At 39.9% G+C, this 27,868-nt stretch overlaps 1 protein-coding gene across 25 annotated transcripts in view; it reads right to left on the bottom strand.

Moving 5' to 3' along the window:
• Positions 1 to 27,868, bottom strand: part of PTK2 (protein tyrosine kinase 2) — a 356,647-nt gene that overhangs the window by 103,810 nt on the left and 224,969 nt on the right. For 11 of the 25 annotated variants that reach the window (XM_050801647.1, XM_050801656.1, XM_050801642.1 and 8 more), the window contains 5 exons: positions 17,926 to 18,009; positions 16,475 to 16,492; positions 10,475 to 10,531; positions 8,625 to 8,645; positions 7,419 to 7,516 (listed from right to left, as the gene is read on the bottom strand). In XM_050801647.1, coding sequence (XP_050657604.1) covers positions 7,419 to 7,516; positions 8,625 to 8,645; positions 10,475 to 10,531; positions 16,475 to 16,492; positions 17,926 to 18,009 — 278 coding nt within the window. The remainder of the gene's footprint in view (positions 1 to 7,418; positions 7,517 to 8,624; positions 8,646 to 10,474; positions 10,532 to 16,474; positions 16,493 to 17,925; positions 18,010 to 27,868) is intronic. The other 14 variants (XM_050801659.1, XM_050801660.1, XM_050801653.1 and 11 more) reach the window with 5 other exon arrangements.

Below are 27,868 nucleotides of genomic sequence, written 5' to 3'. Positions count from 1 at the left end.
AAGTACTTTATTTTAGACTTCACACTAGTTGTATACTATATGTTTCCAGGAAATAAAACATTTTCAAACAAGAGAAATTTGAATGGTAAGAGAACTGCCTCATCGGCTCAGGGACTGCAGTCCCTTTCTTCACCTCCGGAGGAGGCATGCCCATGTGCCAGATGCCTCAAGGAAGGGGTTCAGGTGGTAATGGTGACATGGCCCTTGGAGGACAGAGTAGTTGGCTCACACAGAATGTGAACAAGAGCTCAGAATATCTATCTACTAAACGTTTGAGTTTACAACCTTAGAATCCGTAACCATATCTGTGTTAAAATATAACCACTTTGCTTTGAATGAGTTAGTCTTGTCTTCCTTAATTAGACTGTATACTTCTTTAGGACCATGACCATGAATTCTTTTTCCAGCTAAATATGGGGCTGGCGGCAAGTAACAGGTATACGAGAAAATCGTACGGTTGGTATACTGTATAATTGACAGAAAATGCCCATTCTATAGATGATCAGAGCAACAAAATCTTCCATAAGACCATAAAACCATCATCAATCCTGTCAGCTAATCAAATACTCAGTAAATATGGTGCTTTATTAAGACAGTCTAAGGAAATGCAAACAAAATACTGCTCTTTAAAGACCTAGGGTTTCAAATGAATGCTAAGCATAAGATTTCATAGCTGGCAAATACACAAAATGCCACATACGAGCAGATCAAGAGGCTCAGCCATCAGTCTGGTGAATGGGACATGCGGCTAGCAGCCGCTAAAGCGGACAGCAGAGGTATGGGGAATGCTCAACTGTCAGAAGGGCCAGTTACAGAGATCAGACTGCTGGAGAATGGGTCAGTTCAAAGAAAGTAAGACCAGAACATGTGCAAAGGCTTTTTTCTAAAAACTAAAAAGTTACTAATCTGTAATTACTCGAAATAGATTTTTAAAATCTTCTGTAAAATACAGGCAATATTTAAGGAAGAGAGAAGTTTTTCATTGTTCAATGAAAATAGCACCCTGTGACCACTATGCCTAGACAAGAGATCCATGATTAGGCTCTGAATTAATAACAACTAGTAGACATTTAAAATATCTTAACAAATAAATCTAGAAAAAAGCTATTCTAGAATGAATTAAGAGAAAATTAGATTTAATAATGAATTTTAAGGCTGGGAATAATGATGAGAGAATGTGCAAGTGATCAGCAGGTGCCTGAAGAAAAGAAAATACAAGCCTGATAACCTTGCCTAATAAAGAAAAAAATATGTGCCAATCAGATAAACTTCATGTTTACTGACTCTCAGAATGAAGGTCAAAATTCTTACCCTCAAGGTTCACACAGCCCCACACATGCCCCCTGGTGGCTCTCCTAGCCTCCAAAAGGTTTCCTTTTGCCTTCCCCATGTTTCCTATCCCTCTACTCTGCCGTCACACGGGCCTCCTGTCCTGCCCTGCCTCATGGCCTTGGCACTGGCTGTTCCTTCTGCCTAGAACAGGCTTCCCCATGAGAATGCTCATGCTCCACTCTCTGTCTTACTGCAAAGCTCTGCTAACACATCTTGTCAGAATGTCTTTCTGACCATCCCATGTGGAACAGCATCTTGACCTCCCCTTGTCCATGCATTGTTTTTCTCAGACCCTCTTGGGATTTAGTGTATGTCTTTTTTGCCTGTCAACTTGGGCCTCGGGTAGAATTAAGTTATATCCCCCCTGCACCATCTAGAAACAGTAGCTGTCACAGAGCAGACAATGGTTACAAAATTGCTGAAATAATTAACTGAATCTTAAAGTACCCAATGGTAGGTCCTTGCCCATGAAATTTATGCCAAGTTACATTTTGACCAGTTATCAAGAATGCTTGATAAAATATTATTTGATTTTATAGAATACTAAAGAGTATGTTCTAGAAAAAGGATTTAAAATAGAAACTTACAGAAATGAACAGATTGCTTTGCACTATAAAATTAGACTCCCACATTAAAAACAAAACAAACATATACAATATACACAAGAAAGATATTTAACAGGCCGGGCATGGTGGCTCACATCTGTAATCCCAGCACACTGGGAGGCCGAGGCAGGTGGGTCACTTGAAGTCAGGAGTTCAAGACCAGCCTAGCAACATGGTGAAACCCCGTCTCTACTAAAAATACAAAAACTAGCTGGGTGTGATGGTGTGTGCCTGTAATACCAGCTACTTGGGAGGCTGAGGCAGGAGAATCACTTGAACCTGGGAGGCGGAGGTTGTAGTGATCAGAGATCACACCACTGCACTCCAGTCTGGGCAACAGTGCAAGGCTCCGTCTCAAAAAAAAAAAAAAAAAAAAGAAAAAGAAAAAGATATTTAACAAAATGTGAATCCTCAGGGACTGGAATTCATTCAACAAACATTCAGTAAACATTAGATTATCGGCCGAGCGCGGTGGGTCACCTGAGGTCGGGAGTTCAAGACCAGCCTGAAGAACATGAAGAAACCCCATCTCTACTAAAACTACAAAACTAGCCCAGTGTGGTGGTGTATGCCTGTAATCCCAGCTACTTGGGAGGCTGAGGCAGGAGAATCGCTTGAACTCGGGAGGCAGAGGTTGCAGTGAGCTGAAATTGCACCACTGCACTCTAGCCTGGGCAACAAGAGCGAAACTCCGTCTCAAAACAAAACAAAACAAAACAAAACAAAACAAGGCTGGGCGTGGTAGCTCACGCCTGTAATCGCAGCACTTTGGGTGGATCACAAGGTCAAGAGATCGAGACCATCCTGGCTAACCTGTTGAAACCTCGTCTCTACTAAAAATACAAAAAATTAGCTGGGCGTGGTGGTGGGCACCTGTAGTCCCAGCTACTCAGGAGGCTGAGGCAGGAGAATGGCATGAACCTGGGAGGCAGAGCTTGCAGTGAGCCGTGATCGCGTCACTGCACTCCAGCCTGGGCGATAGAGCGAGACTCTGTCTCAAATAAATAAATAAATAAATAAATAAATTTAGATTATGGCTATTTTAAAAAATCATCTTGTATTTTCACAACTAAAATGGATTACATATTTTAAAAGTGAATGAAATAAAGTCCACTTATCCTGCTATCAGCTGTGTGTAAGTCATGGTACTCTGGGAACTTTAGAATGCTTACCTATCAGGAATTGTAGAGATTATAGGAAGCTCAGAGATAATTTAGTTAAATTCCAGTAATGCAGTCACCTTATCTCCCCCCTTCTCAAACTGAGGTAGAGCCAGATCTAAATTTGTTTGTTGTTGTTTTTCCCACTAAATTTGGATCCATTGCTCCTTCTACTCCACTTTGCCTCTAAGTGCAGAGTTAAGAGAATGTGGAATATAGATAATACCCCATAGTTTAAAAAAATTGAAGAAGGAGTAAAAACAGCTAAAATATATAATAAATCATACAATTTGATATAAGAACAAGAGTAAAGGCTTTCAAAACTGAACTTTAAAACACTGAACTAATTTGGTTAGTTTATTGGTGGCAATTATCTGTTACTTCTGATAAAAACCTTTTATAACTTTTGGGTTATAAAAGTAATGCTCAGAGCATCACTAGTACACATGTAAAGGACACTTAAAAATGGGTAAACATGGAGTTAGTGAGGAAAAAAATGGCGATTTGTAGTTTCCAAGCAGGGGTATAAAATGAGTTAATTTTCCCTGTTATTGTAACTTTATTAGAGCCATCTCTGTTCACCTGCTACTATTCTAGTTCAAAGACAGTTTCTTGAGCAAGCATGTCTGTCATGTGCCACAAAGTAACATTTTGGTCAATGATGGACCACATATACCACAGTGGTCTCATAAGAGTAAAAAAAAGCTGAAAAATTCCTACTGCCTAGTTACATCATAGAAATCAAATTTCTTATGTGATCATGGTGATGCTGGTGTAAACAAACTTACTGTACTGCCAGTCATACAATAGTACATAAATTATGTATAGTGCTTAATACATGATGATAATAAACGACTATGTTACAGGTTTGTGTATTTACTATACTTTTTCTCTTTCTCTAATATACTACACTTTTAATTGTTATCTTAGAGTGTACTCCTACTTATTTATTTTTTAGAGGCAGAGTCTCACTCTCTTGTCCAGGCTGGAGTGCAGTGGTGTGAACAAGACTTACTGCAGCCTTGACCTCCTGGACTCAAGTGATCTTCCCTCAGCCTCCCAAGTCGCTGAGACTACAGGTGTGAGCCACAAGGCCAGGTTAATTTTCAAATTTTTGTTTGAGACAGGGTCTTACTAAGTTGCCCAGGCTGGTCTTGAACTCCCGGGTTCGAGTCATCTTCCTGCCTCAGTCTTCAAAGTGCTGAGATTACAGTCATGAGCCACCACACCAGCCCCTTCTACTTATAAAACAAAACAAAACAAGAAGTAGTTAACTGTAAAACAGCCTCAAGCAGGGCCTTTTGCAGGTATCCAGAAGGAGGTATTGCTACCCTAGGAGATGACATCTCCATGCACATTACTGCCGCTGAGGATCTTCTGGTGGGACAAGGTGTGGAGGCTGAAGACAGTGATGGGGATGATCTCGGCTCTGTGTAGGCCTAGCCTACTGTATGTGTTTGTATCTTAGTTAAGAAAAAAGTTTAAAAAATTTAAATAGAAAAAAGCTTAAAAGGTTCATGATGTAAAAAGGTTACAATAAGCTAAGGTTAATTTAATAAGAGTTTTTAAGATAAATTTAATGTAGCCAAAGTGTAGTGTTTATAGCCTATAGTAGTGTACAGTAATAATCTAGGCCTTCACATTCACTCACCAACTCACCCAGAGTAACTCCTAGTCCTGCAAGCTCCAATCATGGTAAGTGCCCTATATGAGTGTACCATTATTTTATACTTTATACCGTATTTTTACAGTATTTTCTATATTTAGATATACGAATACCACATGCTACAACTGCCCACAGTATTCAGTACAGTAACATGCCGTACAAGTTTGTAGCCTAGGAGCAACAGGCTATATTATATAGCCTAGACGTGTAGTAGGCTAGACCATCTAAGTGTGCATAAGTATACAATGTAATGTTTGCACAATCATGAAATCGCCTAAAGATGCATTTGTCAGAAAGTATCCCCATCATTACACATGGCACATGACTGTACTATTAGTCTAAAATGTTATTTAAAAAATCACCAATCTAATTTAAAAAGACATGCAATAACAAATGTTGGTGAAGATGTGGAGATTTGCACTCTTATACACTGCTGCTAGTAATATAAAATGGTACAGCTGTGTTGGAAATCATTTTGGCAGTTCATCGAAAAGTTAAACATTCCAGCCTGGGCAACATCATGGGACTCTGTCTCTAAAAAAAAATAAAATAATTAGCTGGGAATGATGGCACATACTTGTAGTCCCAGCTACTTGGTAGGTGGGAGGACCACTTGAGTCTGGGAGGTTGAGGCTGCAGAAAGCCATGCTTGTACCACTGTACTCCCTTGGTGACAGAGTAAGACCCTGTCCTAAAAAAAAAAAAAAAAAAAGAAAGGAAGAAAAAGTTGGCTGGCTCAGTGGCTCATGCCTGCAATCCAGAAGTTGGAGACTAGCTTGGGAAATGTAGAGAGACGCTGTCTCTACAAAAAAAAATTAAATTAGCTATGTGTGGTGGCGCTTGCCTGTAGTCCTAGTTACAAGGGAGGATAACTTGAGTCCAGAAACTTGAGGCCACGGTGAGCCATGATTGCGTCACTGCACTTCAGCCTGACTGACAGAGCAAGATCCTGTCTGTCTCTCTGTCTATCTCTCTCACACACACATACATATACACACACACACAGAGTTAAACAATAGTTACCATATGATGAAGCAATTCCACTGACAGGCATATACAAAAGAGAACTAAAAACATATATCCAGGGCCAGGCACGATGGCTCACACCTGTAATCCCAGCACTTTGGGAGGCCGAGGCAGGCGGATCATGGGGCCAAGAGATCGAGACCATCCTGCCCAACATGGTGAAACCCCATCTCTACTAAAAATACAAAAATTAGCTAGGCGTGGTGGTGCATGCCTGTAGTCCCAGCTGCTCAGGAGGCTGAGGCAGGAGAATCATTTGAACCCAGAAGGCGGAGGTTGCAGTGAGCCGAGAACACACCACTTCATTCAGCCTGGCGACAGAGCAAGACTCCGCCTCACCAAAAAAAAATATATATATATATTATATATATAATACATATATTTTACATATATTATATATATTACATATATTATATATATATTTCCACGGAAAAACTCATATATGAATGTTCACAGAAACATTTCAATAGACAAAAAGTAGAAACAACCAAAATATTCATCAACTGATGAATGGATAAACAAAAGGTGGTATATATCTATACAAAAGAGTATTATTTGGCAATAAAAAGGAATGAAGTACTGACAAATACTGCAACACGGATGAACCTTAAAAACATTATGCTGAGTGAAAGAAGCCAATAATAAAAAACCCATAGTTTCATTTATACAAAATGTCCAGAATATACAAATCTATAGAGACAGAAAGTGGATGAGTGGCTGCCAGAGGCTGGGGAAGGGCGGAATGGGAATTAACTACTAACGGGTATAAAGTTTCTGAGGTGAAGAAAATGTTCCAATTGACTGTGGTGATAGCTGCACAACTTTGTGAATACACTGAAAAGCACTGAATTGTATACTTTAAAAGAGTGAACTTCATAGTAAGCAAATGATACCTCCATCAAGCTATTATTAAAGCAATCTTTTTTTTTCTTTTTTTTTGGGACGGAGTCTCGCTCCGTCACCCAGGCTGGAGTGCAGTGGCACCATCTCCACTCACTGCAAGCTCCGCCACCTCCCGGGTTAATGCCATTCTCCTGCCTCAGCCTCCCTAGAAGCTGGGACTACAGGCGCCCGCCACTGCTCCTGGCTATTTTTTTTCTATTTTCAGTGGAGACTGGGTTTCACTGTGTTTGCCAGGATGGTCTCGATCTCCTGACCTCGTGATCCGCCCGCCTCAGCCTCCCAAAGTGCTGGGATTACAGGCATGAACCACCGCGCCCAGCCTAAAGCAATCTTTTTTAAAATTTATTGATCTCTTTTGGAGGGTAAACTGGGGCAAATCAACGTTCCTTTCTCAAAAATGCGGGTAAACTAGGTATACTGACTGTTTCTGACTCTCGTCTGATTTGCTAATTCCATCCAAAGAACAGTCACCTACAAAAACTATTACCGATGACAAAGGCTGAAAGAGTAAAATGAATAAAAAGCCCAGCCTTGTAAGAGCTATTGTTGCCACTTTTTGGTTTCTGACTATGCCAAGTATAAGTTGACATTTATGAAGAGCTTTATAAAAGACACCTGTAAATATTAATACCTAGAAGAACTAAGGACTCATAAAGACAAACAAAAGCAATTTAAACTTAAATAGTCAAAATTAATCTAGTTGTTTGGTAGTCTTAAAAGACTTACTGGACTCATATAAACGCCTTGATGTACATCTCCAAATTGGCCTTCTCCAATACATCGTCCAAGTTCTATTCTTTCTCTTTGAATCTCATAATCCCTGGCTGTAAAACATAATTCACATATTAATACTTAAGTAAAATATTCCAAACGTAGAACTAACACTTGACATATTTCTTGATCATCCATAGTAAAAGTTTCATCTGTGGCACATCAATCTATGAAAATGCTTTAAACAGAGTGGAATTCTCTTAAACGATATTTTCACAGGAATTCACGTAATTAGTTATGGTATTAGAAACTACTGAAACAATGAGTTCTACTAAAGGTAGATATTTTTCATGTAGTTCCTAGGAGTTTTTAAATTTCTGATTTATTTTATATCTATTTGATAGTTTTCTAAATAATTGCTCCAACTATTAAATTATATGCTTAATTATTAAGAACTATTAGTTTAGGTATTAATATATGAAGGCTATAAAAGCACAGTTATTTAAAGTAATTATTTTACAAATAACTACAGTTTGTAAATATGGAAGCAACATAAAATTATGTCATAAGTAAACTTTATGTTTTGAAAGTTTAAGAGTTTTCCACTTCATGATAATCCTAGCTCTATATTACTCATGGAGCTAAAAGAGTTTAAAGAGGTAGTTTCTCAAAACGAATTCAAAATTAGATGACTCAAAATCAAGGTAGGACATATCAACATTATAAATCATAAATACTTTATACTTTTGAGACAATGTGCCTCAAATTAATGTATTGTTATTGTAATTTATACCAAATAGATTATTCAGTAGGTTTTTGAGGCACATGGAAAGAAAATGCCCATTAGGAATGTAACAGATTCAATTATAACCCATTTAGCTACTTTGTATTTTGATTTATTTCAGGTAAGAAACTCATCTCTATAGGTTATCGCATATATGTTCCAGCAGTGTAATCACCAATGAAATACACCAAGAGCCAAATATTTTTACATGTTCTCCCTGGTTTATCAAATTATAAATACAGAACATTCAACCCAAAATTTAGATAGTTATTTCCCTCTTTAAAATCACTTTAGCTAGTAGTTCCATTGATTTAACAGTATGAGTAAACCAATGACAAATAGTTTAAAAATAAGTTAACCAAAAACTGAAACATCCCATATCACTCCATAGGTTGCAATTGCAAGCAAATGCAGTTAATTTAAAGGAATCCTGTTACCTTCATCTATTCCATAGCTTTCTGTATTGCAATTAAGAGAGAAAAAAATTGAAGACCTTGCTTAGAAATAACTAATAGCAATTAGGTTAACAACACAAACTTGAAGAGAATATTTCAATAATAATTTTTAAAATATTTTAAGCACAAATATGAATTTAAAAGAACTAAATACAAGTAAAAACTAAGTATCTTCAAGTTAACTCAATGTTAGTTAAACAATGCTTTAAAGTTCCTATAACTTATTTTTGTGGGGTATGGATGAAATCCATGTTGGACATTTACTGCTCAAGTATAAATAATAAATATAAAAATAAAAACTGGAGTACCTGCAGGAATGTACAAGTGACTATATGGCTAATCAAAAAAGTAAACAAGTGCTTTGATATTTTTTTTTCTTTCTTTTTTTTTTTTCTGAGACAGGGTCTCACTCTGTTGCCCAGGCCAAGTGCAGTGGTGCAATCAGGGCTCACTGCAGCCTCGACCTCACAGGCTCAAGCAATCCTCACACCTCAGCCTCCCGAGTAGCTGAAACAACAAGCACGTGCTACCACGTCCGCCTAATTTATTTTGTTTTTGGTAGAGACAGTATCTTGTTATGTTATCCAGGCTGGTAACGTACTCTTAGACTCAAATACTTCTCCTGCCTCTGTCTCCCAAAGTGCTGAGATTACAGATGTGAGTCACCATGCCAAAAAGTTAAACCTAAGTTTAAACAATTTTTCAAACTGATACTGGCAATCAAAATGTACACACAAGTTTCAGCTCTGGCCTCTTTCGAATAACTCTCAAGAAGCTCTTGAAAGGGGACATGGGTCCACAGGGCACAATGCATACTTGAAAGGCAACACTGGGTTGTTTCTCTTCATTCTGATAATGCTTCTTCAATGTATACAGAACACTCAAATAAGAATATTTACAAGAATATTTATACAACAGAATAAGGCACCTATAACATTTATTTTACAAATATATATAGCTCTACTAAAATCAGGACATTCAGATTTTGAATTAACTACTAAGACTTCTGAAGACTCTTTAAAAGGCAGGTTTAATTTTTTTTTTTAAACTCAAGCCAGTACTGTGTGGAACATTAAAAAAAAAAAAGAAAGAAAAGAAAATTAAAAAATAATTTTTTTATGCAAATGAAATTTCAAGAGCTTATCTAATTCAAGATCTGGAGACTACATACTCCAACATGAGACCTGGGGCTTCAAGACTTTCCTTAATCAACAAGTTGCATATCACAGAGAGAAGCAGAATCTTGACATTTCCAAGCTGTATGAAGGTCCTTTAAGAGTTCTGTTTCTCTCCCCACACTTCCCATCCCTGAGGTGTACAGACTGACGATGGTTAGAAGCTATTTGTATTGGTTAGTCAATGGCAACAAAGAATAAACAATTTCAAGGGGGAAACTGCAAATCTTTGAATATATGTGTGTAAATGTATGGGTATACGTGTGTGTATGTATGTGTATTATACATATATGTGTGTGTATATATATTGTGTGTGTATACATACACACATTCACATATATACTTAACCAATAATACTAATTTTCTACAGACAGAAAATACCCTAATCAATAAAGCTTCTATTACGATAGAGTCAGAAAACAAGATTACAAAAATCCTGTAACTAAAAATTATTACAGACATTTGAGTTTTAGGCTTCTGACCTTTGAGTGGGCATATGTAAGTAACATAGAATGGTAAAGGTTGAAAAGAATATTTCTGTTCAGCACCCAAGAAGTATTAAAAATGGCTCTAAAAAGAGAGTAAGTATCAGTAACTTTTAAATGCAAGGAGGTACCTGTCAAGTCTGAGCAAGAACAAAATCAGAAGTTTACTTACTTGAGGGCATGGTGTAAGTATCTTCTTCATCTATAATCTCAGCATAATCATCTGTTTCTGCAGGAAAAGAAACAAATATGTTGAAAGAGGATAAACAACTGACCTCCTGGTATTTCATATAATTAAAACAGGCAAAGTGATCTGCTTAAATCCTCCACCATGCTGAAATATTCTTAAAACACTTATTACTCAAATTTTGCTCACACATGAGTCATTTATGGAAATAAAAGTGACATCATTGTCCAATACGTTATAATACACAGACTTGTTTATCGGAGAGCAAACAGGGCTAACACAGAAAGCCCTTGTAAAAAAAAGAAAGACATGAAACAACTATGTATATGCTTCAAATTAACCAAGCTACCAACCGCAAAGCTCTTCCTCAACTACACCAAATACATGTTTAAAACTACAGTTGTCTACTGGGCTTTCTCCAAGTAAGACCGGTATCTCCAAAACACAGTATCTGATTTTATTAACAATTAGACTTGACAGCATAATCTGAATGGAACCTTTAGAAAATAAATGGCAGCCTAATTTTTGAGATTAACTGTGCTAATTCATTCCATTTGCTCAGGGTTGAGAAATGCAACAGGAATTTGTTTCCTAACTTTCAAACTCAGATATTTTAGGCATTAATGTCAAAAGGGTAGATCTAAAAAGAAAAAAAGGAGAATAAGCAGCATATTAAAATGAAGTTTTCTGAGATCATGTCAAGAAGTTCCAAGGTATCTATCTACTCTTTTTGGGTAATACAACAACTTAAAAGTCCACCACTGTATTAATGGGAAATTTCAAAATACCCATCTGAAGAAAACAGTCATTCATGTGGGTAACAACTATACTGAAAAATCACTTCAGCCTTGTCTTTTTTCTTTTTCTGGAAAAAGGAAAATCTTTAGCTGCTCCATGTATAAGGATTTTAACTGCTGGGCCATTCTTGTGAGTCAGTAAAGCAGGGACAGTATTTTGTGATGCATCATTTCCAAGGAGCTCTATTTTGATATTTTGACCTAGCATCCTTGTTTAACACCAGAGAAACTAAAAGCTATAAGTTCTTTCTTCTGTGCTGCCTTATTACTGCATTCAGATATTAAAGGTATAGAATTCAAAGAAAATAGGCCGGGCGCGGTGGCTCAAGCCTGTAATCCCAGCACTTTGGGAGGCCGAGACGGGCGGATCACGAGGTCAGGAGATCGAGACCATCCTGACTAACACGGTGAAACCCCATCTCTACTAAAAAAAACACACACAAAAAACTAGCCGGGCGTGGTGGCGGGCGCCTATAGTCCCAGCTACTAGGGAGGCTGAGGCAGGAGAATGGCGTGAACCCGGGAGGCGGAGCTTGCAGTGAGCTGAGATCCGGCCACTGCACTCCAGCCTGAACGGCAGAGCAAGACTCCGTCTCAAAAAAAAAAAAAAAAAAAAAAGAATTCAAAGAAAATAGAGAATATATATGGTTTACAGTCACTGGGAATCAATCATTCCACATCTATGGTAATGACTGAGATCAAATCTACAAGTGGAAGAATTCACTTCTTATTATATAATCATCATTAAAAGTGATTACAGCAAAAAAAAAGTTGGGGAAGCAGAATATAACACCAATAAATCAATTCTCTTTAAGACAGTTATTATTTGTAAACTATTCCTAAGTCCTATATGACAGGCAGACAATCTATATTATTCTTTTACATTTATAAGAAAACTCAAAGTTTTAACAGACTCCAAATCATACATTCTTTTATTTCTGTATTTCTCCCTCTTAAGCTGTTTTCAGCAAACACTAAGAACAGTAAATTGGCATCTGTAGGCCTATAGCTCTGCTTCTGTGTAAGATGGCTTATCAAAAGACCCTGTGAAAGAAAATTTGGGGATGGAAGGAAGCTGCTAACATACTTGCAACAAAAAGGACTAAGCGAGGGAGGAATCTACTCTAACAGCTAAGGCAACAGAAGCCACACAAATGGCCATTCACAATCATTTCTCTTTTGATTCCACAGTTTAACATGCTCAATTTTGTGATGCTCTCCTCAGAAAATGAATGAAACTAAAGCTGCCTTTCTACACAACAGCCCTGGCACCCTCACTGCTTCCTTTCATATAAAGCATGTGCTTTTAGAAGTAAAGCACATGAGTTGGCTCTGCTGCAGCAGGATTTTGGGAGAAAGAGCCACTCAAACTCTGCACCTCTGCTTCCCTTCCCAAGGCTGCCCTGTAACCCAAACTGCTGAAGAGTCTCTACAACTCTGCACGTAGCTCATGGCGTTACTAAGCAAATGTTTTGCACTTGTCACCACAAGTACCACAGCTTCATATGGCTGAAAAGGTTCATTAAAAGCCTGTTCAGAAACCCAAGTCTCTCAGGTGACAGGTTGTAAAACGCCTTAATGAAGAAGGGTATAAAGCTGCTGCTAACACCAGTGGCAGTGACCTCCAACTGAGGGCTTTACCATGCACCAAAGCTTATGTTGGCCTAGAGCCAATTCTGGGTTTAGCCACCTATTCAGAGATCTCTCCTCAAACTAATTTGCCCCCATCTCATTGTTCTTAATCATGTTCCCTGGCTCATTTTCCTCATTACCTAAAACAAACTGATATAATTTTGTTTCCTGTGAACTGTATGCCCACCTCTCCAGAATGGAACAGACACCAGAGTGGAACCTTCATGTATCTTGCTCAACACTGTCCTCAGCAGCTAAAGCAGTGCCTAGCACAGAGAAGGTCTCTCAAGAAACACATGCTAAACCAAAAGAATGAATGCAGTGCAGCAATCAGTAAAGGAACACTGTACCTCTAGGAAACTGAGGCAAAGGATTTAATCTGTGTGAGGCAGCACAGAAGTGAATGGCAGAGCTGCAAAACATGTGACAAAATACACAAGCCCATTTGGGGAAAAATGCTTGCGCTTTGGAAAGTCACTTCACCTGGCAATACTTCAGCTGTGCCCTCGTGGGTAAAATAGCATCATCCACCTTGTAGGGTTGTTATGAGGATTACAGGAGACACAACAGAAAGTGGAGATGTGCCCTGCACATAACAGATCATCAAGCAACAGTAGCTCTTCTTCTTGTTTTGCTGCTTCTGAAGGCTCTCTGAAAAGGACCTGGCAGTTGAGGATCTAGGATTCCCATGTGCTGATACTCTCAGCCAGTCTTTTTGGTTTGACAGCAGTCCTTCAGGGACTGTCTCATTTTATAAAATCCTCAGTAGAGATACCAACCTCTAAAATAATTGTGAAGGAGTAAAAATAAATAGGCTAATATGTATCAGGCGAGCACACATTGTTGAAAATATCATGTTGCATATATTTCAGTTAATTCATACAATCACAACAGAAAATCTGTAAATTTCGTTTTTTTTTTTTTTTTTTTTTTTTAGTTGTATGAATTGTATATAAAATCTTTGTGGATGTATCAAAGCTGTCTGGGAATTACTTATATTTGGGGTGCAGGTGTGTGTACTATGAGGTAATGTGAATAGAGAATTCATGGAGTAAAATCAGCAATGTTGCAGGTACATGATCTGCAAAAGTTTATAACCTTCTATATATGAGTTTTCAAATTGTAATACCTTGTGTATATTTCTAAGAATTCTTTTTTTGTTGTTTTTGAAGACAGGGTCTTGCTCTGTCGCCTAGGGTGGAGTACAGTGGTGCAGTCTTGACTCACTGCAGCCTTCACCTCCTGGGCTCAAGTGATCCTCCCAAATAGCTGGGACTACAGGCATGCACCACCATGCCTGCTAATTTTTTATATGTTTTGTAGAGATGGGGTTTGTCATGTTGCCCATGCTGGTCTCGAACTCCTGGGTTCAAGTGTAATCCCAGAATGCTGAGAATATAGGCAGGAGCACTTCACCCAGCCTTCCCAAGAATTCTTGACATTGATGTGGTTGTATTTTGCTTTTCTTTCCTGGCTTTTAGGATTGTGAGATAGTATTACATTGATATAATAGGTATTTTTACATACTCAAGGGCCCTAAAAAATTGGAGTCCAGCCTGAAACTTCTGGGCCCTCCACATGTTAGTGTAACATAGTTTAAGGAAAGTAGAAAAATTACCCCCCAAAGTTTAATTCAAAAAATAAGGAAAATAAGAAGAAAAAAGGAAACAGGTTCAAAGGCCTGGGCACAAATGAAGCTAGATCTGCATTCTATATTTAATAATGACATTGACTACTAATCATATTATTGGGAGCTTACCATATACTAGATTCTGTTGTAAATAATTACATATATTGTCATTTAAACCTCAGCAAAATTCTTTGAGGTTGTACTATGATCACCATCCCTATTTCACAGGCAAAAAACTGTAGCATACAAAAACAGTTGGGCCACATTTGGTCCATGGGCCTTACTGACCAAGAATAAGTGACTAGCCTTACAGCTCAGCTTATTCACCTGTAAAATGGGTTAAATACACTTGCCCTGGCTAATTCATAGTATTGAGAAATTCATAGGTGGGGAAAATACACGAAAATGTTTGCAGACATTTATCTAAAATTTGATGCTTACAGAGTAATCCTCACAACAACCACTTGAGACCTTTCCCAGATGAAGACCACCCAAGAGATAAAGCAATTTGCTCGTAATCCCTTAGCTAGTCAGTTGCTGACTGGATGGGGCAGTGGAAAAAGGGCAAGGCTGGAGCCTAAGACCTGACCACTTGCCTCTAGCAGCCTTAGAGTCCCTCTTAATCCTTTGATTATCACTTTCCTCACCTGCAAAACAGTGAGGACAATACCCAGTGATATTCTGAATGACTGCTGTGAGAATGAGAAATCAAGTCAGTAAAGTGTCATGTGCAGAAAGCTCTTGATGAATTGCAGCTGCTAATTTATTATCACAGAATCAGTCTAAAAATGAAGCTCAAATCTCTGACTTCAAATCCTGTAAAGAACATGCACTTTTAAGACCTTTTACTGAAATTGCTTAGCTCGTTATACTCAAGTTATCAATATCTCTATCCTATTACAAAAATGAACATAGGTGAAATCATCAGTAAAAGCATTCTTTCATTTAATCAGGAGGAAAAAAACACAATTCCTTCTTTTCTTTCTTTTTCTTCTTTTTTTTTTTTTTGAGACAGAGTCTTGCTCTGTCGCCCAGGCTGGGGTGCAGTGGCACGATCTTGGCTCACTGCAAGCTCCACCTCCTGGGTTCACGCCATTCTCCTGCCTCAGTCTCCTGAGTAGCTGGGACTACAGGCACTTCCCACCACGCCCGGCTAATTTTTTGTGTTTGTAGCAGAGACGGGGTTTCACCATGTTGGTCAGGCTGGTCTCGAACTCCTGACCTCAGGTGATCTGCCCACCTCGGCCTCCCAAAGTGCTGGGATTACAGGCATGAGCCACCACACCCGGCCACAATTCCTTCTTAATTTTACTTTATAAAATCTTACTCTTTTAGTATAAAGGAGTTTAGTTTCATGCAAGCAGTATATCAAGTAGATGGGAAACGTAAGACATAGTATGTGATTTTAAACTTTTAAATTTCTACCTTAAGTGCTATCAACCGTTTGAAAAACCAGTTATCATTATTGCTGTTATTTCCCTAATTCTGTTAGTTTCTGTGAGTCTTTAAAATCATTTTTCATTCTTTCCTTTCTACTATCTCATTCTCAAACTAAGAATTATCATGTAGATACTATACTTGTGAAACAGAGTGTATGGGCCTCTACCATTTATGGCTTTCAAGTGTTACTAATTTTGCTTTTGACATTTTTTAAGAACTCTCAGAAAAGTTTTAATAATGAAATCTAGAAAATTTACTAGGAATACATACAACTCAAATTTACCACTAAAATGTGATTAAGAAATTGATAGTTATCCTTTCCATGCCAAAGCCCTAAGCAATTTTTAAAATATCATTTTTGCATACCATTTTGTACTTGGTTCTGTTCGATCAAAAGCACATTTTGCCTTTCATTAAATACTAAACTATATTTATTTCCATAAATAATTATCATCGCAATAACACAAATGTGAAAATAAATATTACCGTCCCCACTAATTTCATCTGCAGATCCAGGTGGCATGCAAAGAAAGGGAAGTAGGGAACAGAGGGAGGGAGACATAGGAAGGAGAAGAGGGAAGAGAGGGGAAAACACTATTAAAATGACAAGTAAACCAAAGTGTAAGAAAAATAAAAAAAATTACCCCCCAGGGTTTAATTCAAAAGATAAAGAAGGATTGTAGTGGTAGTATGTTTACTTGAATCTGAGGGCATAATGCCAAGTTTAAAGCTGTCAATGTATTACACGAAGTTACACAGCTAAAGTATTAGAGTGTAAACTGGATTCTGCCACACTAAGCAAAGTTAATTTGACTGCCTCTTACAATTAAATTTTAAAAATGGTTTCTACCTTCCTCAAAGGGAACTTGTGTCCCCTCAGATAAAAATGCAAATAAGCTAGTTATTAATCTGTATGTTTAGTTATAAGAAGGGAATAACCCCTTAGCAAGCCCATTCCAATGAGCCAGTGGGATTTAAATATTACAAGGTAGGCCGGGCGCAGTGGCTCAAGCCTGTAATCCCAGCACTTTGGGAGGCCGAGACGGGCGGATCACGAGGTCAGGAGATCGAGACCATCCTGGCTAACACGGTGAAACCCCGTCTCTACTAAAAAATACAAAAAAAACTAGCCGGGCGAGGTGGCGGGCGCCTGTAGTCCCAGCTACTCGGGAGGCTGAGGCAGGAGAATGGCGTGAACCCAGGAGGCGGAGCTTGCAGTGAGCCGAGATCGGGCCACTGCACTCCAGTATGGGCAAGAAGTGCCAGACTCCGCCTCAAAAAAAAAAAAAAAAAAAAAAAAAAAAAATACAAGGTAGACACAGGCCAAGCCCACTACTATAAACTGTGGGGAGTGCGGTACTTGAAGCTCTGCTGACAACAAAGGTTACCATTTAAGTTTGCACGGAAGAAATTTTGTTTTGAATAGTTTGGAGAAATTACTGTAAACAATCTTTGCTTTTCTAGAAAATGCTCCAAATGGTATCGCTGTCTCTACTATGCAGCAGCCCTAAGTATCTGTCCCCAAAGCATGAAAAGCAGACAACTAGGGAGTCACTATGACCACTCTCCTTCATTCAGTTGCATGCTCTATTAGGAAATCCATAATGCAAAAAGTGTGATCCTGCTGACCTCTGTGGAAAACACTCAAACAGCACAAATGAAACTGAGAAACAACTTCTTGCCCTGTCATGCATTTAAAAACCAGCAAACAGGCAAACAAAAAATCTTCTCTTCACGAGAGTAACCCAAAGATGGTCAGACATAAAACCTTGCCCCCACCCCAACCCCGTTATTGCTTCTGAACAATGAACAGCACATACACTAATATTCGATAAAGCTACGATCTGTTCAGGATAATCTATAAGCATCAAGTTAGAGTTAGTTTCTCTGGAGTGCTCTGGTTAATAGGAGAGCCTGTGCAAATATGAGTGCAGTACCCGTAGAAGGAGGATCATGGGAACAGAAGACCAAAGGGAGAAAGCGCCTAGCTTTCTTAACTTTATGTTGGCAGTGACTGACTCCTTTATAAAGAGGCAAGAGGGGAAAGAGAAAAATAGAAACAAATTATTTCAATACAAAAGACAACTTTTGTTACATTTAAAGGCTTATCTATAAAAACAGATACAAAATTGCAATGCTTTTATTTTGACCATTGGCATGCCTTATTTCCTACTATGATTGAGTTTTAAAAAACATACTAATATTTTAAAATTTAATTTCCTGTAGATTAGCACTTGATACAGAAACAAGACTTAAGACTCTCCCAGCTCTGTAGAGCCAGCCAATTGAACATTCAGATATTTTTCCAAATGACAACATTTAAAGGAAAAAACAAAGATCAATAAATAATTCAAGACTCTTGTGAATACATTCAACCATAAAGAAAAAAAATAGCAGAAAAATAGCAGTTCTTCATTTGTGAAACAGTTTTATGAACAACTTTCCCCAAATTATTATCAAAGACACTCACAGCTCTTGAGTTATATACTTTACATAAATTACCTTAACATAAAAACCGGTGATGAGGATCTTTGAAAACATAAATTGCAAAACCTCTACTAGCAATATTGATTCATTTGCTCACTCATTCACGTACTCAAAGCTCATTTTAGAGTCAAAAAGCTGGATCAATAAGACACATCTCAGCTCTCCAGAAGCATATAGCAAAATGAGAAAACAAGCAGCAATTGCAGTATGGTAATAGCAATAGTGGACAAGTGTGAAAGTGAAGTCAAAGCCAGGGACACAGGAATGTAGCCCTTTAAGACGCAGCAGTCATTAACATATGACAGACACAGGTAACATCAACATTTAACTGCATACTCACAGGGTATCATAAAGAAAGATCAGAAGTATGGACCCAAGAATAAGGGTCAGGACTGTTTGCCCCACCAAGATGGTAACAATCTTATTGACATTGTCAACATATTAGGAACAGAAATGAGAACAGAAATGTACGCTTCAGTAATATTTTTCAAACGGCATGCTTTGATCCTATTAACATTTTTTGTTTGTTTGTTTGTTTTTGAGAAGAAGTCTCACTCTTGTCCCCCAAGCTGGAGTGGAATGGCACAATCTCAGCTCACTACAACCTCTGCCTCCGGGTTCAAGGGATTCTCCTGCCTCAGCCTCCCGAGTAGCTGGGATTACAGGCACCTGCCACCACGCCCAGCTAATTTTTTTTTTTTTTTTTTTTAGTAGAGTTGGAGTTTCACCATGTTGGCCGGGCTGGATTCAAACTCCTGACCTCAGGTGATCTGCCCACCTTGGCCTCCCAAAGTATTGTGATTACAGGCATGAGCCACTGCACCCGGCTGATCCCATTAACATTTACTGACAATTTCATCTTATTGCTTGATTTGAAAAGCTACATTTACACACACTAAATTTCTGGAGTTTGTATATGATGGCCCTAGAGTAAAGTATAAACTGGTCTCTCAGTTAAGAAGATGGGCCTGCCAGCCTGTGTAACATAGCAAGACCCTGTCTCTACAAAAAAATTCAAAAATTAGCCAGGTGTGGTGTTGTGCACCTGTGGCCCCAGCTATTGAGGAGGCTGAGTTGGCAGGATTGCTGGAGCTAGGAGGTAGAGCCTGGACCACAGAAGCAGAGCCTCTGAACTCCAGCCTGGCAACAGAGGGAGACCTTGTCTCGCCAAAATGGGCCTGACAACTGGATACACTGTTTGATGCGGGATGGGATTTTGGACTAGAGGCTGGGAAAGGGAAAGATCAGGAAGCAATAGCGATACGGGACATTATTGGGATGAAATAATTTGGACTGTGGATAAGAGCATCTCTTCAGTATTAAATTTCCTGATTTTGATAATTATACTCTGATCATATAAGATGACATCTTTGGTCTTAAACACACACTGAAATGTTTATAAGGGGCACCATGTCTGTAACTTGCTTTCACATGATTCAAGGAAAAAAACTAACAACAACAAAAAAACCTATAGAGTGATAAAGCAAGTGAGCCAAAACATAAACATAGTGAACTGGAGGAAAGAACATAAGAGACATCACATTACTATTCTTACAACCATTCTCAAGGGTAAAGTTACAGAAAAATAAAAGATACATGGAATACTAGCTCTGGAGCCAGACAGTTTGGATTCAAATACTGGCTCAATTACTCATTCTGACCTTGGATACATTGCTCAACTTCTGTTCCTTGGTTCTCTCATTTGTAGAATGGGGTCATAACGGAAGCTACCTCCAGTAAGGAGGTTGGGAAAGGATTCCATGGGATTCTCTGGGCACCTAGAACAGAGTAATCACTCCACAAGTGTTGGCTCTTCTTATTTTCCTACTGTTCATTTCTAAACTGGACTGAATATTCTTTATACTAACTGAAAAAGTGAATTTTCTAAAAAAGTACAACTCTTTTTGAGTAATACCAAGAATATTACCACACATCATAAAAACAAAAACAAAAAGGATTAGGACTTTTATTGTATTCAAGATAATCCCTTTAATTATTGAATACCTGCCATAAACTAGGCATACCATGTAGGTGCTGGAGCTAGAGGAGTGAACAAAACAGACACCTAAACTTACGTCCTAGTAAGGGAGAAGGAAGATAAAATAAGTAAATTATATGGGATGTCAACATGTAAGTGCTAGTGAAAAACCAGCAGAAGAAGGAGTATTTTCAGGTGGGGCTATCATTTTAAATATGGTGATTACGGAGGAAGTCATCTGCAAAGACTTCAGGAGGAGAGGGAAAGGACCATGCACACATCAGGGGAGGCCAGTGCAGCAGACACACAGGCCTTGGCTCTGCAGAGGTCAGTGTGAGCACATGCTGAGGAGCAGCAGGGAAGTCAGGTGAGGCGGATGAAGAGTTGGGAGTGGGAAGGGGGAGGTGGCACTGAGACACACTCAGTGAGGTATCAGAGCGTCTAAGACCTCTTAGCTCATGGTAAGGGCACTGGCTTTTATTCTGAATGATGTCAGGAGTCATTCAGAATATTAATATTTCCCTTTAAAGGAAAAGAGAGAGTTCCTACATTGTTTCGCAAATTCCAGGAATGTGAAGATAATGGGTAAGGCCGCTAGTCAAGAAAAAAATGCTTTTCAACAATTGCTCCGGGCCTGGGTGCAGGATAGGGGTGAGGAGGGCATGACTGAAGTCCTGCACTCCTGCCTCTCTGGGCCTGATAAATTTTGCAGACCTCACATACCTCAGGGTGCTCTGAGCAACTTTTCCTTTCTCACCAGTCCAACTTTTTTTTTTTTTTTTTTTTTTTTTTTGAGACGGAGTCTCGCTCTGTCTCCCAGGCTGGAGTGCAGTGGCGTGATCTCGGCTCACTGCAAGTTCCGCCTCCCGGGTTCACGCCATTCTCCCGCCTCAGCCTCTCAAGTAGCTGGGACTACAGGTGCCCGCCACCACGACCAGCTAGTTTTTTGTATTTTTAGTAGAGACGGGGGTTTCATCATGTTAGCCAGGATAGTCTCGATCTCCTGACCTCGTGATCCACCCGCCTCGGCCTCCCAAAGTGCTGGGATTACAGGCTTGAGCCACTGCGCCCGGCCTACCAGTCCAACTTTCTATGTGATTACGCTGGTTCATATTTACCTCAGTCTAAACTAGCTTACTGCAATCCTACCTATTCCCTTTTAGAAGGCTCTCAGGAAGCCTTTGAAAAATGACAGACGATGTCACTCTTCTCATTCTCTGTTCTTTTTTGTACTGAGTTACTTGTTCTCTTTGGCTTTTGGGGTACAGGGATTACTCCATACTGTGAGGGAGAACTTGACCTTTGTATGTGTGGCAACATGTGATCAATTGGCAAGTCACCAGCAAAAGCGGCAGTTTTGGAGTGGCTAACAGTGGTCACAGTGAATGGTTATAACTGCAGAGGGCTACTTATTTCTCTACACATTTAGATAAGAAAAGCAAAATTTGAACACTTGGAGGCTAAGGAAACACTCACCACCAAGGGGTAAGACTCCTATGGCAGATGGCAGAATGGGCTGATTGGTGTTGGGTCACCCATTAGCATCGCAGGAATGTCTCTGCAGCATGGAACACTGTGGAACATTATGTAGCCTGGTCCTAATGTCAGAGGCATCTGAACCAGAGCAACTCCATCTTGAATAGGGGCTTGGTAAAATAAGACTGAGACCTACCGGGCTGCGTTCTCAGGAGGTCAGGAATTCTAAGTCACAGGATAAGACAGGAGGTTGATAGAAGATACAAGTCATAATAAAGACCTTGCTGATAAAACAGCTTGTGGTAAAGATGCTGGCCAAAACCCACCAAAACCAAGATGGTGACAAAAGTGACCTCTGGTCATCCTCACTGCTTACAATATGCTAATTATAATGCATTAGCATGCTAAAGACACTCCTACCAGTGCCATGACAGTTTACAAATGCCATGGCAAGGTCAGGAAGTTACTCTGTATGGTCTAAAAAGGGAAGGAACCCTCAGTGTTGGGAATTGCCCACCTCTTTCCCAGAAAACTCATGAATAATCCACCCCATGTTTAGCATATAATCAAGAAGTAACTATAAGTATCCTTAGTCCAGCAGCCCACACTGCTGCTCTGCTTACGGAGTAGCCATTCTTTTATTCCTTTGCTTTCTTAATAAACTTGCTTTCATTTTATCCTATGGATTTGCCTCAAATTCTTTCTTGAGCCAGATCCAAGAACCCTCTCTTGGGGTCTGGATAGGAACCCCTCTCAGTAAACACCATGGTATTTCCCTCTTTTGGGGGAACCAGGATTCAATGTAAAAGTGGGAACCAGGCATGGTGGCTCATGCCTGTAATCCCAGCACTTGGGGAGGCAGAGGTGGGCAGATCACCTGAGCTCTGGAGTTGGAGACCAGCCTGGGAAACACGGCAAAATACTGTCTTTACAAACAATACAAAAGCTAGTCAAGTGTGGTGGTGTGTGCTTGTAGTTCGCAGCTACTTGGGAGGGTGAGGTGTGAGGTATGTTTGACCCCGGGATATGGAGGTTGCAGTGAGCCAAGATCATGCCACTGCGCTCCAGTATGGACAACAGAGCAAGACCCTGCCTTAAAACAGGGCACAAATATACATATGTAACAAACCTGCACGTTATGCACATGTACCCTAGAACTTAAAGTATAATAATAATAATAAATAAAAAAGTAAAAAAAAAAAAAAAAAAAAAAGACCATTAGAAAAAAAAAAGGGGGGGGGTCCTTGATTTTTTTTTAAGACAAGGTTTTGCTATGTTGCCCATGCTAGTCTCTAACTCCTGGGCTTAAGGAATCTGACTGCCTCAGCCTCCCAAAGTGCTGGGATTATAGGTGTGAGTCACCATACTAGGCCCTTGATTTTTACGCTGGGCCTTCCAGTTATGCCTGCTTTTCAAATATTTAAATATTAGGCCCTGAAAACTGCAAATGCTTTATTTGCCCAATTCATTAAAGGGCTCCAACTTGAAGTCAGTAATCTAATTAAAAACAAGCTAAGTTGAAAAGAACACCTATCAAAATAAATCAGTCTCCAAAATACAACTTTCTGACATTTAGCTGCCTGTTTTGAAATCCTCTGTCAAAGAAATTTACACCTATAAAGGAAATTACTGTTTTTAAGGGCATCTTCCCCACTGCACCTAAACCACTAAAACATTATCTTCATGTTCCTGGAATCTGTGATATAAAGAACAATGGACAATCAATAGTTTATTATTATTATCATTGAGAGCCTTGCTGTGTCCATCCAGGCTGGAGTGCAGTGGCGTGATCTTGGCTTCCAGGTTCAAGCAAATCTTGAACCTTGAACCTTGAACCTCCGCCTTCCAGGTTCAAGCAAATCTTGTGCCTAAGTCTCCTGAGTACCTGGGATTACAGGCATTCGCCACCACACCCGGCTAATTTTTGTATTTTTAATAGAGACAGGTTTCACCATGTTGGCCAGGCTGGTCTGGAACCTCCGACCTCAGGCGATCTGCCTGCCTCAGCCTCCCAAAGAGCTGGCAATACAGGTGTAAGCCACCACACCTGGCCAATACTTATATTATTTTAATGCAAATTCTTGGTAAACAATTTAAGAACTGTCTGTTCTTTTTTCCTTTATAAATCCACTTGTAATTGCCACTAATCAGAGTACATATACAGGGCAACTTCAATCTATGACTCGGTCTTCTAAATATATTCCCAGTGTAAACCTTAAAGGAAAAAGCTTATGCAAAATTAATACAAGTACAGAGTTTATTTCCAGGAACAATTTGGATTTGTCAATAGATTGGATACGGGAGAAGAAAACAGAGAATAGCATCAAGAATAACCCCAAGGATGATCTGATCGGCCAGAAGGAAAGTAGTGCCATTTAGTGAGTGGAGAAGGGGAGAGAAGCAGGCTTGGTGTGAATATCAGTTCATTTCGAGTATATTAACTCTGAAATGCTTATGAGACACCAGATTCCACACTGGTGAGAACGTAGTGGCCACAGGGGTCTGGAGTTCAAGAAAGAAGTCTGAAAAACTAAGATAACAATCTGAGAGTCACCAGCATAATTAAGTCATGAAACACAATGAGATCCCCAAAGGGGTGACTGTGGCTGACACAAAGTGTCAGAAGAACTGAGTCCTGGGATCCTCAGGCGTGAAGTGTTGAATAACAAGGAGTGAGGCAGGAAGAATATGGTATTCTGGAAGCAAAAGCACGGCAATTTCAATAAGGAGCAACACTGAATCACAATAACTCACATAAAGAGTTCTTCTATCATAAGGGGACCAGTGATGTCAGAAGGGGGCTACTAAGGTGGGGAAATCAGAGTGGGTGATGTGCAAATGAAACCAGAGCTAACCTGATTAAGCCTGCCAAACTTAACCTGCCTTGTTTGCTGTATGAGGCCGTTATTGTATTGCTATGAAGAAATACTGGAGACTGGGTAATTTATAAAGAAAAAAGGTTTTCATCGGCTCACAGTTCTGCCAGCTTTATGTAAAGCATGGTGCTGACATCTTTTCGGTTTCTGGGGAGGCCTCAGGAAGCTTACAATCATGGCAGAAGGTGAAGAGGGAGCAGGCACATCACACAGCAAAAGCAAGAGCAAGGGGTGGGGTGGGGAAGAGCCACATACTTTAAAGGACCAGTTCTAATGTGAACTCAGAACCAGAGATCACGCATCACCAAAGGAATGGCCCAAGCCATTCATAAGGGATCTGCCTCATGTTTCAAGCACCATCCACCAGGCTCCACCTCCAAAACTGGAGATTACATTTCAACATGAGATTTGGGCAGGAATAAATATCCAAGTAATATCAGTTGCTTTTAGTCACTTAAGATTTAGAAACTCGCACTAGCAAGTCAAATAGCCAGACAATCCATAACTAAACTCCCACTAGCTTCCTGTAGGTCACTGCAGTAATGGGTGCTTTAAGTTGTTTTTCAGAAAGCAGAGGGCAGCTCTTGCCCAGCTCAAGCAGCTTGAGGCCACTGATCCTTCAAACGGGCTTATGCCAATGCAGGAGAGATGACCATATGACATCAGAGCTGCAAACTCTTCCCTCAGATCATGGTAATGCTACCATTTTCTGAACATGCCTTCTATGAAGAGTCAGGAAGCCTATGTGTGTGCAGATCACTTATTAACTCACTTTTCCTTATACCCACTCACTTTTTCCCATGCCTTCAACTGCCCTGCTCCTTTATCCCATAAATATCCCTAAAACTTCATCTTTGGGGAGGCATATTTGACATCTGTTCTCTCATCTCTCACATGGCATTGCAGCCTTGGGAATAAGATCTTTTCCCTTTGGCAAAACCTGTTGCCACAATGATTGGCTTGCTGCACATAGGGAAAAAATCTAACAGTAGTAGAGCAGGGAAAATTCCTGACCAGGTAACAAGTGATAGAAGGTAGACTGATAACAAGTTAGACTTAATTGGGCTGGGCCTGGTGGCTCATGCCTGTAATCCCAGCACTTTGGGAGGTTGAGGCACACAGACCACTTGAGGCCAGGAGTTTGACACCAGCTAACATGGAGAAATACTGTCTCTACCAAAAATACAAAAATTAACCAAGTGTCTGTAGTTTTAGCTACTCAGGAGGCTAAGGCACAAGAATTGCTTGAACCCAGGAAGCAGAGATTGCAGTAAGCCAAGATCGTAGATCGTACCACTGCACTCCAGCCTGGGTGACAGAGAGAGGTTCTGTCTCCAAAAAAAAAAAAAAGTAGTAGATCTAATTGTGCTATTCACTTTAAGGTTCAGTTGTGCTACAGCAGACATGGGACAGAACAAGCTGGCTTTATTGGCAGTGTTTCTGCCAAGTGAGTTAAAAACAAACAAAACAGTAGGGCAGAGATGATGAAGACGTATGCCAGGGAAGGATACAATTATCAATCAGCGGTTTTAGGCTTGTTAAGAAACCAGAGAAGATACAAAAGTGTGATGTAGACAGCAGAATGGGGATGGGATCAAGGAACAAGCTAGAAAAATTGGAGGTGGTGGTCAGAGAGGGCTTTCTTAAAATTGAAATTATAGGAAAGTCATAGTTGTAGATAAAGTGTAGGCCCTACAGGAACGAGAATAGCATACAGCACCATTGGAAGAATGGAGAGAAGAGGTGCTGGGGCTAGACACAGTGGGTCACACCTGTAATCCCAGCACTTTGGGAGGCCAAGGCAGGGAGATCACCTGAGGTCAGGAGTTTGAGACCAGCCCGGCCAACACTGTGAAACACCGTCTCTACTAAAAATACAAAAAATTAGCTGAGTGTGGTGGCGCACACCTGCAATCCCAGCTACTCGGAGGGCTGAGGCAGGAGAATCGCTCGAAACCCGGAGGCAGAGGTTGCAGTGAGCCAAGATTACGCCACTGCACTCCAGCCTGGGCGACGGAGTGAGACTTCATCTCCAAAAAAAAAAAAAAAAAAAAAAAAAAAAAAAAAAAAAAAGACAACATGCTGGAAGAACTGCCTACCATGATTACTGAAATCCTTCCAAACTACGATGGGGGAATGCTGGAGAAGTGACAGTGAACTGGGTGCTCAGAACTTTGAGGAACATAGGATAGCCTTGTTCTGATATGTGAGATTCAAAGCTGGTGTTTTTGAGGGAGAAGAGTCTGAAAGGGGCAATGAAAATCAAGGGATATTTACCTCATCTCCAGTGCTAGTGCTACCATGGTTCTCAGACATCATCAGTAGGGCTACAGAGGCACCAAGGGGTATCAGTGACCTCCAGAGTTTTAGTTAGAGGAAGGTGACAAAGAAGAATATATAGAGAAGCCCCAGAAGACACAGGTGTAGTGTTTTAGAAGTTGGGGGAAATCAAGCAATGAAGACAAAACAGGGGGTATACAGAGGGTATGTGAGCAACAAGGGAGTCTGGGGCTTCCGGAGGAACAGGTACGAATGGGATAAAGAGCACAATGAGAATAGTTCAACTGGATTAGCATTTTCCTTTTTATTTCTAGTTACATAAGTAAGGCGATATTCTCCTTTGACCATACCTCTCAATTCTGTTCTTCTCCTTGGGCATGAGGGTGTGGTGCTGACAAAGCTGCACACTACCTGAGCTCTGTGTTCCAGGGAACAGGTTTCCCAGTAATCATCCAACCTGGGGTGGTCACGGGGGAACCTCCTATCCCAACACGTGAAAAACACACAAATTCATACTGACATTTTAAAAAGAAAATCTCAAAGAATGACATCTGACTAGCAAGGTAAAATTTATTACTTTAAAAACTGGTAAATAAAGGAAAAGAAAAAGGCAGTTTTCCTGTCTTCCCAGAAGAAGCCTGTTACCGAGCGTAATGAAGCAGCTGGTGAGGGAAAGCTGTCTCTAGAAGCATTCCAGCTAAACAAAGGGAGAAGAAATGGCAGGATTCACAGGGTGCCATTTTGTGGCCTCTGATGAAACCTAAGCATTAATGTCAATAGCTG

The sequence above is a fragment of the Macaca thibetana genome, chromosome 8 (genome assembly GCF_024542745.1).
Source record: "Macaca thibetana thibetana isolate TM-01 chromosome 8, ASM2454274v1, whole genome shotgun sequence".
In the NCBI taxonomy this organism is placed as follows: Eukaryota; Metazoa; Chordata; class Mammalia; order Primates; family Cercopithecidae; genus Macaca; species Macaca thibetana.
Note: the sequence above shows the minus strand (reverse complement) of the source record. Positions and strands in the feature narration are given on the sequence as shown.